Below are 15878 nucleotides of genomic sequence, written 5' to 3'. Positions count from 1 at the left end.
GGTCTCTATAATACTGTAACTAGGGTCTCTATAGTACTGTAACTAGGGTCTCTATAATACTGTAACTAGGCTATAATACTGTAATTAGGGTCTCTATACTACTGTAACTAGGCTCCCTATAATACTGTAATTAGGGTCTCTATACTACTGTAACTAGGCTCCCTATAATACTGTAATTAGGGTCTCTATAGTACTGTAACTAGGGTCTCTATAATACTGTAACTAGGTTCCCTATAATACTGTAACTAGGCTCCCTATAATACTGTAATTAGGGTCTCTATACTACTGTAACTAGGCTCCCTATAATACTGTAATTAGGGTCTCTATACTACTGTAACTAGGCTCCCTATAATACTGTAATTAGGGTCTCTATAGTACTGTAACTAGGGTCTCTATAATACTGTAACTAGGTTCCCTATAATACTGTAATTAGGGTCTCTATACTACTGTAACTAGGCTCCCTATAATACTGTAATTAGGGTCTCTATACTACTGTAACTAGGCTCCCTATAATACTGTAATTAGGGTCTCTATAGTACTGTAACTAGGGTCTCTATAGTACTGTAACTAGGCTCCCTATAATACTGTAATTAGGGTCTCTATAATACTGTAACTAGGGTCTCTATAGTACTGTAACTAGGGTCTCTATAATACTGTAACTAGGCTCCCTATAATACTGTAATTAGGGTCTCTATACTACTGTAACTAGGCTCCCTATAATACTGTAATTAGGGTCTCTATACTACTGTAACTAGGCTCCCTATAATACTGTAATTAGGGTCTCTATAGTACTGTAACTAGGGTCTCTATAATACTGTAACTAGGTTCCCTATAATACTGTAACTAGGCTCCCTATAATACTGTAATTAGGGTCTCTATACTACTGTAACTAGGCTCCCTATAATACTGTAATTAGGGTCTCTATACTACTGTAACTAGGCTCCCTATAATACTGTAATTAGGGTCTCTATAGTACTGTAACTAGGGTCTCTATAATACTGTAACTAGGTTCCCTATAATACTGTAACTAGGCTCCCTATAATACTGTAATTAGGGTCTCTATACTACTGTAACTAGGCTCCCTATAATACTGTAATTAGGGTCTCTATACTACTGTAACTAGGCTCCCTATAATACTGTAATTAGGGTCTCTATACTACTGTAACTAGGCTCCCTATAATACTGTAATTAGGGTCTCTATACTACTGTAACTAGGCTCCCTATAATACTGTAATTAGGGTCTCTATACTACTGTAACTAGGCTCCCTATAATACTGTAATTAGGGTCTCTATACTACTGTAACTAGGCTCCCTATAATACTGTAATTAGGGTCTCTATAGTACTGTAACTAGGGCCCAGAGTTGTTATCATTTCCTCGTTAGGTCATGTGGTCAGGAGAAACTACTTAAGAGGATGCACGGGGTGAAGGACGCTGGATGTGATTGGATGTTCCCTTTCTTGGCATGTAATTAAAGTGTGACAGAAACAGTAGATTCCCTCGTTTGTCTCAATGAGGCCCGGGGCTGCAGATTAGCACGACGGCGGTTGACGACCGCTTGATGAATGCCGTGGCAATTATCCTCCACAGAGGTGTTCAGCTGTGAAATGATGCCTGCGGTGGTAATTCCCTCTCACTCACTCGCTTTCTCTCCTTCTGGCTCTTTTTGATCTGTGTATGTGTTTGTTTGTGCCAGAGCTGAGGAGTCTCACACGTTCTGTATTTAGTGACATGTCTACGGAGGTGGGGACGGCTACTTGTTTCTACAACTACAACAATGTGCATGAAAGAGCAGTGTGTCATCAGTTAATGTAATGTAACAATCTATCTGCTGGCTAGTAGGTCTAACAATATGTCATATCTGAAGTAAAGTGATGGATAATGTTTGGCAACACTGGTTCAGTCTCTCTATTGCTCTATAGACAGCAATCCCAGAGAGAAGCAGGGTGGTCCAGAGGTCCCTCCATCCCAGTGGGGGATGTGAACCTATGACCTGTCCCATTATGTGTCCCCGTGCTAGTGCCACTTCAGCCTTTATAGTGAGTGGTAATTCAGTAATAAGGTCCTTCATCAAAGTCAGCCACTGAAGGCCGGACCCTAGTCCTGTCTGATTAACTGGGGGAATGTACCTAGTCAGGACCAAAGGCCCAACATGTTAAGAGAAGTGTAAACGGCCTGGATGTCCCTGGTTGATGACATCAGAGTTCCATCAAAAGCATTGGCCTATGGACTGCATCAACGCAGAGGCGATACTCCGGGTGAAGTTTCCCATCGGTACAGATCTAGGATCAGCTTTCTCCCCCAATCCTTACCTTAAAGTGATGCTACAAAAGTTTTGTATCATTTCTGCCAGTAGCTTTGAATGTAAGTCCCCTACAAAATTGTACACAATTGTGTAGAACGTCATCCATCCCATATGATATGTTACGAATTACAATTCGTACAATATGTTATGAATTTGTAAGTGCTTAAGATCCCGTTCAAATCAAATCAAACTTTATTTGTCACATGCGCCGAATATAACAAGTGTAGACCTTACCGTGAAATGCTTACTTACAAGCCCTTAACCAACAGTGCAGTTCAAGAAGAGTTAAGAAAATATTTACCAAATAAACTAAAGTAAAAAATAATAAAAAGTAACACAATAACATATCAATAACGAGGCTATATACAGGGGTACCGGTACCAAGTCAGTGTGCGGGGGTACAGGTTAGAGGTCATTTGTACATGTAGGTAGGGGTGAAGTGACTATGCATTGATAATAAACAGCAGTGAGTAGCAGCAGTGTACAAAACAAATGGAGGGTTGGGAGGGTCGATGTAATAGTCCAGTGGCCATGTGATTAGTTGTTCAGCAGTCTTATGGCTTTGGGGTTAGAAGCTGTTCAGCAGTCTTATGGCTTTGGGGTAGAAGCTGTTCAGCAGTCTTATGGCTTGGGGGTAGAAGCTGTTCAGCAGCAGTGTATGGCTTGGGGGTAGAAGAACAAATGTTCAGCAGTCTTATGGCTTGGGGGGTAGAAGCTGTTCAGCAGTCTTATGGCTTGGGGGTAGAAGTTGTTCAGCAGTCTTATGGCTTGGGGTAGAAGCTGTTCAGCAGTCTTATGGCTTGGGGGTAGAAGTTGTTCAGCAGTCTTATGGCTTGGGGGTAGAAGTTGTTCAGCAGTCTTATGGCTTGGGGGTAGAAGCTGTTCAGCAGTCTTATGGCTTGGGGGTAGAAGTTGTTCAGCAGTCTTATGGCTTGGGGGTAGTCTTATGGCTTGGGGGTAAGCTGTTCAGCAGTCTTATGGCTTGGGGGTAGAAGCTGTTCAGCAGTCTTATGGCTTGGGGGTAGAAGTCTGTTCAGCAGTCTTATGGCTTGGGGGTAGAAGCTGTTCAGCAGTCTTATGGCTTGGGGGTAGAGTCTTATGGCTTGGGGGTAGAAGCTGTTCAGCAGTCTTATGGCTTGGGGTAGAAGCTGTTCAGCAGTCTTATGGCTTGTTGTTCAGCAGTCTTATGGCTTGGGGGTTGTTCAGAAGCTGTTCAGCAGTCTTATGGCTTGGGGGTTGTTCAGAAGCTGTTCAGCAGTCTTATGGCTTGGGGGTAGAAGCTGTTCAGCAGTCTTATGGCTTGGGGGTAGAAGCTGTTCAGCAGTCTTATGGCTTGGGGGTAGAAGCTGTTCAGCAGTCTTATGGCTTGGGGGTAGAAGCTGTTCAGCAGTCTTATGGCTTGGGGGTAGGGGTCTTAGAAGCTGTTCAGCAGTCTTATGGCTTGGGGTTAGAAGCTGTTCAGCAGTCTTATGGCTTGGGGGTAGAAGCTGTTCAGCAGTCTTATGGCTTGGGGAGAAGCTGTTCAGAAGCTGTTCAGCAGTCTTATGGCTTGGGGGTAGGGGTTAGAAGCTGTTCAGCAGTCTTATGGCTTGGGGGTTAGAAGCTGTTCAGCAGTCTTATGGCTTGGGGGTAGAAGCTGTTAAGGAGCCTTTCTTAGACTTGGCTCTCCGGTGCTCCTTGCCGTGCAGTAGCAGAGAAAACAGTCTATGTCTTGGGTGACTGTAGTCTCTGACAATTGTATGGGCTTTCCTCTGATACAGCCTATTATATAGGTCCTGGATGGCAGGAAGCTTGGCCCCAGTGATGCACTGGGCAGTACGCACTACCCTCTGTAGCGCCTTACGGTCAGATGCCGAGCAGTTGCCATACCAGGTGGTGATGCAACCGGTCAGGATGCTCTCGATGGTGCAGCTGTAGAACATTTTGAGGATCTGGGGACCCATGCCAAATCTTTTCAGTCTCCTGAGGGGGAAAAGGTTTTGTCGTGCCCTCTTTACGACTGTCTTTATGCAGTCGAGGGTGAACTGGTAGTACAGGAGGGGCCCCAGTGTTGAGGATGAGGGTGGCAGATGGGTTGTTGCCTACCCTTACCACCTGGGGACGGCCCGTCAGGAAGTCCAGGATCCAGTTGCAGAGGGAGGTGTTTAGTCCCAGGTTCCATAGCTTAGTGATGAGCTTCGTAGGTACTATGGTGTTGAATGCTGAGCTGTAGTCAATGAACATCATTCTCACATAGGTATTCCTTTTGTCCAGGTGGGAAAGGGCAGTGTGGAGTGCGATTGAGATTGAGATTGAGGAGACTTGTGGAGGTCTTGGCTAATTTCTTTTGATTTTCCCATGATGTCAAGCAAAGAGGTGGTGCCTCAGAAAAAAATATTGTAAACCTCCACAAGTCTGGTTCATCCTTGGGAGTAATTTCCAAATAACTGAAGGTTCACATCCATCTGTATAAACAATAGTTTGCAAGTATAAACACCATGGGACCACGCAGCTGTCATACCTGTCAGGAAGGAGAGATGAATGTACTTTGGTGCGAAAAGTGCAAATCAATCCCAGAACAACCGCAAAGGACCTTGTGAAGATGCTGGAGGAAACTGGTACAAAAGTATCTATATCCACAGTAAAATGAGTCCTAAAAAATCCAGGCTACGGTTTGCAACTGCACATGGGGACAACGATCTGACTTTTTGTAGAAATGTCCTCTGGTCTGATGAAAAAAAATAGAACTATTTGGCCATAATGACCATCGTTATGTTTGGAGGAAAAGTGGTAGGTTTGCAAGCCAAGAACACCATCCCAACCGTGAAGCACGGGGGGCAGCATCATGTTTTGGGGGCTTTTGCTTTGGTGGATATATTGAACAAAATCTCAGATGGCATCATGAGGTGGAAAATTAGGTGGATATATTGAAGCATCATCTCAAGACATCAGTCAGGAATTTAAAGCTTGGTCGCAAATGGGTTTTCCAAATGGCAAAATGGCTTAAGGACAACAGAGTCAAGGTATTGGAGTGGCCATCACAAAGCCCTGACCTCAATTCTATAAAACATTTGTGGGCAGAACTGAAAAAGTGTGTGCGAGTAAGGAGGACTACAAACCTGACTCAGTTCCACCAGCTCTGTCAGGGGGAATGGGCCAAAATTCACCTAACTTACTGTGGGAAGCTTGTGGAAGGCTATCAGAAACTTTTGACGCAAGTTAAACAATTTAAAGGCAATGCTACCAAACACTAATTGAGTGTATGTAATGTCTGACCCACTGGGAATGTGATGAAAGAAATAAAGGCTGAAATAAATCATTCTCTCTACTATTATTCTGTCATTTGACATTCTTAAAATAAAGTGGTGATCCTAACTGACCTAAGACAAGGTATTTTTTTACAAGGATTGAGTTTAAATGTAGTTGGCTAAGGTGTATGTAAACCTCCGACTTCAACTGTATGTACGGTCACTGTGGGGACAACGTCGTCGATGCACTTATTGATGAAGCCGATGACTGAGGTGGTGTACTCCTCAATGCCATTGGATGAATCTGTGAACATATTCCAGTCAGTGCTAGCAAAACTAATCCTGTAGCGTCATCTGACCACTTTCGTATTGAGCGAGTCACTGGTACTTCCTGCTTTAGTTTTTGCTTGTAAGCTTGGAGTAAAGGTGGTCTAGAAAAATTTCCTCCTCTGGTTGCACATGTGACATGCTGGTAAAAATTTGATTTAAGTTTCTGAAAACTGATTTAAGTTTCCCTGCATTAAAGTCCCCGGCCACTAGGAGCGCCGCTTCTGGGTGAGCATTTTCTAGTTTGCTTATTGAGTTGGCCTTATAGAGTTGGTTGAGTGCGGTCTTAGTGCCAGCATCGGTCTGTGGTGGTAAATAGACGGCTACGAATAATATAGATGAGAACTCTCTTGGTAGATAGTGTGGTCTACAGCTTATCATATGGTACTCTACCTCAGGCGAGTAATACCTCGAGACTTCTTTAATATTAGACATTGTGCACTAGCTGTTATTGACAAAAAGACACACACTCCCACCACTTGTCTTACCAGACATATATTCTCTGTTCTGCTGGTGCATTTAAAATCCCTCCAGCTCTATTTTATCCGTGTCATCGCTCAGCCACGTCTCAGTGAAACATAAGATATTACAGTTCTTAATGTCCCGTTGGTAAGATAATCTTAATCATAGGTCATCAATTTTATTTTCCAATGATTGCATGTTTGCAAGTAGAATTGATGGCAGTGGGAGTATACTTGCTTGCCAACAGATTCTCAAAAGGCAGCCTGATCTGCGTCCTTTTTCCCTCCGTATTTTCTTCATGCAAATGGCGGGGATCTGGGCCTGTTCCCGGGAGAGTAATCCCAGTTCTGATGTCCAGAAGTTATTTTCGGGAATAAGAGACGGAAGCAGCAACATTATGTACAAAATAAGTTTTAAAAAATAAGTTACAAACAACGCAATTAAAAAAAAATAGCACAATTAGTTGCAGGCATGTAAAACGTCAGCCATCCTCTTCAGCGCCATCTTAACAGTCTCTGAGTAGTGGGGAAATGAGGGACAACTTCATCCTACACCCAGATATAGTGGCAGCGCTGCGATGTCAAGCATTGTAAGCATCTGGCTAGGGATAGGAGTGCAACAGTGTCCTGGCTATCACACCCAATGTTGCTGTTTTAACTCTAACTAAAAGAGTATGGTCCAAGAAGGCCCAACCAAGGCCCATATACCAGGAGGATTTATGAGGAGGATGAGGAGTGTAAACGGGACGTGACTTTATAGAGGAAGTCCATAGGCTCTTTCCCCCTGCTGCTTTCTGTCAGTCCACAGGCAGCTTTATGGGAGTCAACTAATGTCAACCTAATCCCGCTGTGTCTTCAAACACGTCTTGAACAGCGCCAACAGACACTAATAACAGTACGATGGGTATTAGAGGACCACACGCAGCAGAGGACAATGTTTGAACATGGCTAATGATGAATGACAAACACAATGAGGAGATAAGAATGGGCTGGTCACCATGTCGTTTTAAAAGAGAGATAGGGAGAGGGGGGACAGAGGGAGAGGGAGAGAGAGAGACAGGGAGAGAGAGGGACAGAGGGAGAGAGAGAGAGAGAGAGAGAGAGAGAGAGAGAGAGAGAGAGAGAGAGAGAGAGAGAGAGAGAGAGAGAGAGAGAGAGAGAGAGGGACAGAGGGAGAGGGAGACAGAGAGAGAGAGACAGGGAGAGGGAGAGGGAGGGACAGTGCCCATGCGGATGGAAAGCAGAGAGGTCTTATGTAGTGAAGAGAGCAGTAATAATCCACAGTGTGTGAGATCTGTGGAGAGCGCAGGGTTTAGATGAAAGCCTTTGCCCGAGTGGGACTGCAGCTTTGACATGCTGCAGGGGATTATTCTGGCTCTTTTAACCAGCCACAGATCTTATGAGCTCCAATGAGAGAGCTGCTCTGACGCTGGAAATGAAGTAACTCTAACTCAAACAGATAAATCATCAATGATCCTAGCATTGCCCTGGGTGACTTTGACTGTGCCTCTAGAATCCAATCACATCAAATCAATCCACATAAAATTAAGTCAAATGTTATTTGTAAAGTTATTTTTGTAAAGTCATTTTTCACAGAATAGCCAGATGAGTTGTGAAATAGAATGATACACAGAGAAAGGTTGAAGTTCGTAATAGAAAAAAGTGCAGAAAAGTAAGCAGGTGAGTTTATCTTCATAGTGCTTTAGAGGAATATGGTGGAGTTTCAGACTCTCACTCAGAATTTAAGGAAAATTGAGCGATCATTTTGTCTCAATTTACCCTGATTGTGGAATCGCCATCAACGTCGACAGAACGCGGCTTTGGCCTTTTGAGTCCGAGATTGATCTTCAAGTTAATTAAGGCAAGATTGGGGAATTGGGAGAGGAAACCAACTGGAAGGTGAAATGGAGCCAGATTGAATTACAGCATTTTCTCCAGACAAGAAGAGAAAGACGGTCCCATCAATAACCTCATCTCCTCTGTGTAAAAATACATAGCCTCTTCCTTTGTGTGTCTGCTTTCTGGTTCAGAAATCAATATACAATTCTTCCCTCTGATTTTCTTACTCCCTTCAGCCCAAAAATCTTCAAATCTCCCCGGTCATATTTGATATGTTTCCACAGAAAGAGAAGACTGAAAACACAGATTTTCTGTAATTGGTTTATCTCACAGTCACATGTACCTCATCTCAAAGGAAATCTTCTCCTCCTCAGAGAGATGAAATTGTCTCACACTCTCAGTTCTGAAGTGAAGGCCCAGCAAATGAAGCATGTCTATTGTCCAGGACAAGTCAATCCTAATAAACTCCTTCGTCCTAATTTAAGAGTAATTGGAAATGCAGGTTTCAAAAACTCGTACGCACTAGTATGGTCATAACCTTCGCTGAGCAGGACTATTTGAAAATAGTTTCTCTCTGAGCTCTCTGTTGAGAGTTAACTGGGGCTATGTTTATGTGCTTATGAATATATCTGATTTGATATACTGAGTGTACGTTACTTCCAGCTGAACTGTAGGCTACTGACACTTTTAAAGAGGATTTTCTCTGTTTACAGTTAGGAACACATTGACATTGTTTGAGAAATAATCCATCAGGTTTAAACTGTACAACATCATTCTTTGGCAATGAGACTAACCATTTTCATACTGCCGTGCCAACCGGAGCCATACTGTTCTGGCTCTGATCCTCTCTGTTCACATTGACCTTTTGCAGCGTGACAACCGTAACTATGGTAGATGCGTGACCAGGCCAGTGCAGTAGAGCTCAGCCCGGCATGGCTGGGCTCGGCATGACTCGGTGCGGTTTAGGAGTGTGAAAAGAGGATGAGAACTCGAGACCAAGGCTGTGCAGCTGCCTGGCTGCCTATGTCATGCTGGGGATAACACTCTTACTCAGTCTACTCATCTCTGTGGTGCTCTGAGATGATTTTATATTTACTTTGTAACCTAATTTAAAGTAGGGAGTAAATTAGGTCTGTAATTGCGAAACAGCCTGAAGTGTTCAAAGGCCTAGTGAGATTGTGATGAAAACACTTACACACACAGACACACACACACAGCTCTCATGCCACCCCCACAGGTTCAGCCAGAGTTCACTGGAGGCTGGTGTGTGGATGGAAGCCACACTCTCTGTCTGTACTGTACAGTAGGGAGAAGAGAAAACTCCCTGGTCTCTGTCTGGACCGTAGGAAGCCTATATTATATTTTTAAAAGCATCCATCCAGATTCATCCAAATGAATGACATTTCTTCTTTAGACCATCAGACCAACGGATTATGATAAACTGGATTATGAGATCACAACACATCATAAGGGCCATACATGCTTATGACAAGTCTTATAAAGCATTCAGACTGCATCATAATGCGTTATACCTGCAGGCTTGAAGTAAAGTGTTTCCCAAACTTCCTCCTGAGAGAGAGCAATATGTTCTGTTCAACTGGTATATGTGTCAATACATTCCTTTCACAGCTGCAGCCTCTCTCTTCCGGACTGCCGTGACCCCTAAGTCTAGACAGATGTGATTTAATTAGCCAGAATTGGGGGAGGGGGGGGTCAAGGATGTGACCGGGCAACCTTCTGTAACCATAGCAACGTAACTCTTGACTTTAAAGTGTTGCTGACCTGTCCGTATTCACAAGGTATGAGTCAGAGTGCTGATCTAGGATCAGGCTCCTCCGTGTCCATATAATCGTATTCATTATGATATAAAAGACTAAACTGATTAGCACTCTTACTCTGAATATGGGCCCAGGAGTGTGACCCTGTAAAACAAAGTGAAATAATATTTGTGCTATTCTCTACTTATCATACGGTTCTCTACTTATCAACCAGTTCTCTACGTATCATACAATTCTCTACTTATCAACCAGTTCTCTACTTATCAACCAGTTCTCTACTTATCATACAGTTCTCTACTTATCATACAATTCTCTACTTATCATACAGTTCTCTACTTATCATACGGTTCTCTACTTATCATACAGTTCTCTACGTATCATACAGTTCTCTACTTATCATACAGTTCCCTACTTATCATACAGTTCTCTACTTATCATACGGTTCTCTACTTATCATACGGTTCTCTACTTATCATACAGTTCTCTACTTATCATACGGTTCTCTACTTATCATACAGTTCTCTAGTTCTCTACTTATCATACAGTTCTCTACTTATCATACAGTTCTCTACTTATCATACGGTTCTCTAGTTCTCTACTTATCATACAGTTCTCTACTTATCATACAGTTCTCTACTTATCATACAGTTCTCTACTTATCATACAGTTCTCTACTTATCATACAGTTCTCTACTTATCATACAGTTCTCTACTTATCATCCAGTTCTCTACTTATCACACAGTTCTCTACTTATCCTACAGTTCTCTACTTATCATCCAGTTCTCTACTTATCAACCAGTTCTCTACTTATCATACAGTTCTCTACTTATCCTACAGTTCTCTACTTATCATCCAGTTCTCTACTTATCATACAGTTCTCTACTTATCATACAGTTCTCTACTTATCATACAGTTCTCTACTTATCATACAGTTCTCTACTTATCAACCAGTTCTCTACTTATCATACAGTTCTCTACTTATCATACAGTTCTCTACTTATCATACAGTTCTCTACTTATCACACAGTTGTCCCCTGGCTGCTTTCTGTTTCAGCCTTTTTTGATTTGAGTAGTGCTCTAATCTATTCATCAAAAAATAAAATTCCCAGATCTTTATGAGCCTAACATGCCAAAAAAGGTCTTAATTCCTATGCCAGATATGTATTCATAAAGCCATTAGGAACTGTAAAAATAGCAAACAATCTCTCTTAAAGTTTATTTTCCTCTGAGAAGTTCATGAGGGGATGGGTTAGTAACATTTGGCCGTAGTAATGAAGTTTTGAAGTTACTCGTCCTGGTCTAACTACAGTACGGTCCCTGATGGAGCTGAAAGCTGAATGTGGTGACAGGCCAGTGGAAGGTGTTTAATAAGGAACCTGACGCTGATCATGCTACGGCATTAATCCTCTTATAGCTGTAAACAGAATCTACATACCGACACAGTGAGCTCTGAGCTGATTACACATCACTCTCCACTCTACTGAAATGGGCCAACAATCTGAATCAGGCCCTCCCCGCTCTACTTCTCCCAGCATGCACTAGGGCAGCATCTGACATGGCACCCTATTCCCTACACTATGTATGGATTAGGGTGCCATTTCGGAAGCCACCCAAGGCCTGAGTTGTGCAGTCAAATTGCACTCAAGGGACTTAGCTAGTCTAAACACATAGCCTATTTGGGCATACAAGACACCATGCTGCAATACACAGACGGATCTGTTCTAGATCTAATTTAGAGGCATTACTTTGCAGGAAGATGGATGAACGGAATCAGAATGAGAGAAACACAGTGAAGCCGTGATGTCATCGTATGCAGTTGGTAGTAGGGTCCAGTGTCGTGGTCTATTGGTCACGTATAGTAGGTGTTCTGTTTATTTGACATGTCTTTATAGGGGCAAAGGAAACTGTTAAAAACTCCACTGGCACCAGTGCTCCAAAATGTTAGAGGTCAATTGATCTAAAGGAGTGCGTGGGGAATGGTGAGGTAGTGGTTTTCTGAGCTTGTTCATTTTTATTTAACCTTGATTTAACCAGGAAAAGCCTGCTTACATTAAAAGGACTTCATTGAAATGTATATTTTAATGTGCATAGGCCTAACTGTAATTAATGTAGGTATGAGTTTAACATACATTTACATTGTATTTCACAGCTACTTTATTGGGCAGTAATAGCATATGTTCACCTGGAATTGACCTAGCCTACCAGTATTTCTCATCCCACCCGTCAAATGAGAAGAATCCTTGTCCTTTAGGGCATCATTCTATTAAATCAAACTGAAACATATGAATAGAGGTGACACCGACATGGAGGGTCATTTGATAAAGATTCCCACAATTCTGTTTTCTGATGAATGTGAAGTGTTAATATCCCCCATTTAGTCTCTCAGTTCTATCAATGCTTCATTTCTCAAAAAATGCTTTCTGTGTTTGTGTAGCAACAGAGCCATATTATTTCTGGCCGTCGTAGATACTCTTTTCAGAGGACTTGCCAATAATACCCAGAGCGCTTGGCTGTGTCAATTGTACATGAAAACGGCTTGTGTCCTGGGCAGCTTTTGCAAAAACATTCCTTCCATTTCATTCCTCATTTCTAAACAGTTCTATTCTAGAAATTCCTCGCGATGTGAAATCATAGAGGTCATTCGACCTTTCACATGGTCGAGATTTAAATCAAAATTCTAAATTTTGCACTGATGTATATGAGTACACACCAAATAAACCAAAACCAAATTATTCTGTTTTAAAGAAAATATCTACTACTTTGTCTAATAGACTTTACTTAGTATTAGCCCAATAACTAGTTACCAATGCATTCCCAGAATGAGAGCAGGAATGTTTTCAGAATGCTAAAGTTTTCTAAAAGTTCCCTGAACATTTCACACAAGTCCCAGGGTAGTTCCCATAACATTCCTATAATGTTTTCTCTCTCCTACAGAAGAGGAACACCACTGTACTGCTGAGTCTGAGTGTGTTGATCTCCTGGGGCGTGCTTCTCCTGGCTGCTCGTCTCTACTGGATGGGTAACAAGCCCCCCAACTTCTCCAACTCAGACAACCCGGCGGCCGACTCGCCGCACCTTCTCACGCGAACTCTGACCTTCCTCTACCTGCCCGCCGCCAACGCCTGGCTCCTCCTATGCCCTGTCCAGCTCAGCTTTGATTGGTCCATGGACGCTCTACCGCTAATCAAGACCTTTGCTGATTGGAGGAACCTTCACACCGTGGCCTTCTATGCTGGATTTACTCTCCTGGCCTGGTATGGCCTCCGTAGCAGTAGCAGCCCCGACTCCAAGGCCAAGGAGACCAATGGGAAAGCTCACTTGGTGAATGGGAAGGCCCTCACCAATGGGCACAGCTACCATCCTCCAGACGGCAACCACAACATAAACTCAGAACAGGGCTCTCCAAAGACCAATGGGAAAACCACCCTCAATGGGAATGGGTTCACCAAAACCTACCAATGTTCCCCTCGGACTACCCACCCCTCCCTCCCCTCACTTGCCACCCTCCCCGCCACGGAGAACGTGGTGGTCTTCTCCCTGGGCCTACTCTCGCTGCCCTTCCTCCCGGCCACAAACCTCTTCTTCTATGTGGGCTTTGTGGTGGCCGAGCGGCTGCTGTACATACCCAGCATGGGCTTCTGTCTGCTGGTGGCGGTGGGGATCCGGGCCCTGTACGTCAGGCTGAGAACCAGGGGCCCCAGGGTCGTGCTGCTGGGTCTGTGCGCGGGCCTGGTGCTGCTGTACGGCATCAAGACGGTGCTGAGGAACAGGGACTGGAGCAACGAGGAGATGCTCTACAAGTCAGGGATCAGTGTTAACCCCGCTAAAGGTAGTGTTGACTAACCAACACATTCTGGAATATGGGCCTTTGGTTTGGTACTTTAGTCCCACTGTGATAAAGTTAGGCCTGAGAATTACCTCACTCTCATGTAGATTAGAACATTTTTCAGCTCTATATTATTCTAGGTCCAGGACTAGGCTTAATCTATGGCTGACAAACTGGCCCATAAAGAATAAATTCTATGTCATAAATGATTTGTAATCTTTCCTCATAAATGCAAAACTCAAGATCTTTCCATTACAAAATACCTGTATGCACTTGACAGACACCTGTCTCTCTTTATTAGCATGGGGAAACTTGGGAAACGTCCTGAAGAACCAGGGCAAGATGGCAGAGGCGGAGAGGGCGTACCGGAATGCCCTGTATTACCGGGGAAACATGGCTGACATGTTGTATAACTTGTGAGTGCGAGATGTGTCATCTCTGCATCTCTCCACTACCTCAACAAGGATGAAAGCTGAAAGCTACCATCCATCAATACTGCTTAGACAGGCAGGGAGAATAACAGGGATAGAGAGAGAGAGAGAGAGAGAGAGAGAGAGAGAGAGAGAGAGAGAGAGAGAGAGAGAGAGAGAGAGAGAGAGAGAGAGAGAGAGAGAGAGAGAGAGAGAGAGAGAGAGAGAGAGAGAGAGAAAGAGAGAGAGAGAGAGAGAGGGAGAGAGAGAGGGAGAGAGAGAGAGAGAGAGAGAGAGAGAGAGAGAGAGAGAGAGAGAGAGAGAGAGAGAGAGAGAGAGAGAGAGAGAGGCTAGGGGCAGAGAGAGAGAGAGAGAGAGAGAGAGAGAGAGAGAGAGAGAGAGAGAGAGAGAGGATATTGGTTGTTTTATCCCCAGATGGGATCCTGTTCCCCTTGACAGTGATTTCATTAATCATGATTTGCGGGGCTCTGGGAAAACATGAAGGCAGTTCTAATACCCACATTAACCCTCTGAGTGTCAAAGGTGCCAAGCCTCATAACCGTCCCACATTTCCCGCTCACCTGACAGTGTTTTTCTTCCCCTCTCTCTACTCCCTGTCCCCCTGTCAAGAACAAGAAGAGTCACCTTTGTCAACAAACACATTTCTGCGTTTACATGACACACCTTTAATGAAGGTGTCGTTCTGAGATTACGGATGGTTAACAAATAAACCGAATAAACCGAGTGTCACTAAACACCGTCTAATGTTAGGCTGCAATTAGATTTAAAACCCAAACAGTCAGAGTTGCCAGATGGTTTCCCTGATTGCCCTGTAGACCTCTCTTTCCTCTGCTTCATTCAACCATAATTCTGGTCTTCTTTCCACCAGGGGTTTGCTGCTTCAAGAGAACCACAGGCCCTCAGAGGCACTGCATTACTATAAGCTGGCCATTGGGAGCAGGCCAACTCTGGCGTGTAAGTATTGCTAAGAGACCATTTCCTAAAATGGCGTATTGCGGGGCTGAAGTGATTGTGATCGGGGCCCGGCCGGTGGAGATGAAAGGAGCTGATCCGGGACCTGCCTAATGGGTTGTCTCTGGCTTTGTTTAATTCAATTACATGAATGGAATGTTACATTCAGGTTTTCATCACGGCCCAGTGTGAATTAGTTGTCATGCATGCGTCTGTCTGGCCCATTTCAGAGGTCTATCGGACCGTTTCAGCCCACAGTCTAACGGAAGTCAATCTCACTCTTGACTGCTCACGTATGTAATGTGTAGACATATTTCACTGTATCAGACACTAGCAGAGGACGGAGAAAGCAGGGGATTTGGGTTGCATGAGTTACTTGTTAATTCCTCAGTTTTTCCCATCGACCTCTCTTTCAACCTCTAGACTCTACCCACACACTCACACATACTACACTGACACTCAAATACACACACACACACAGTACCTCCGGAACTGTCATTATGCACACCTGGCCCCTATTCCCATTGATTAGTAATTTTATATGTTTGCCCTTTGTTCACCATTGTCTGGTTGATTATTGTTCCAAAGTCCGTTGGTCGTGTGAAGACCTGTGCTGTGTTGTTTTGGCTTTCGTGCCGCGTGTATTGCACAGATGATTACGGGTCTCGTCCCACGTGGTATCATTGTGCGATTGTGTATTTATTCGATGTACTTCTCTCTCTTTTGTTTGGGT

At 43.7% G+C, this 15878-nt stretch overlaps 1 protein-coding gene across 2 annotated transcripts in view; it reads left to right on the top strand.

Moving 5' to 3' along the window:
• LOC124024195 (protein O-mannosyl-transferase TMTC2-like) overlaps positions 1-15878 on the top strand; it is a 52688-nt gene that overhangs the window by 8545 nt on the left and 28265 nt on the right. For both annotated transcript variants that reach the window (XM_046338194.1, XM_046338195.1), the window contains exons 2-4: positions 12872-13766; positions 14065-14179; positions 15063-15148. In XM_046338194.1, coding sequence (XP_046194150.1) covers positions 12872-13766; positions 14065-14179; positions 15063-15148 — 1096 coding nt within the window. The remainder of the gene's footprint in view (positions 1-12871; positions 13767-14064; positions 14180-15062; positions 15149-15878) is intronic.

This window comes from Oncorhynchus gorbuscha, unplaced genomic scaffold (genome assembly GCF_021184085.1).
Source record: "Oncorhynchus gorbuscha isolate QuinsamMale2020 ecotype Even-year unplaced genomic scaffold, OgorEven_v1.0 Un_scaffold_1778, whole genome shotgun sequence".
NCBI lineage: Eukaryota > Metazoa > Chordata > Actinopteri > Salmoniformes > Salmonidae > Oncorhynchus > Oncorhynchus gorbuscha.
This window is presented reverse-complemented; position numbering and strand designations above follow the sequence as displayed.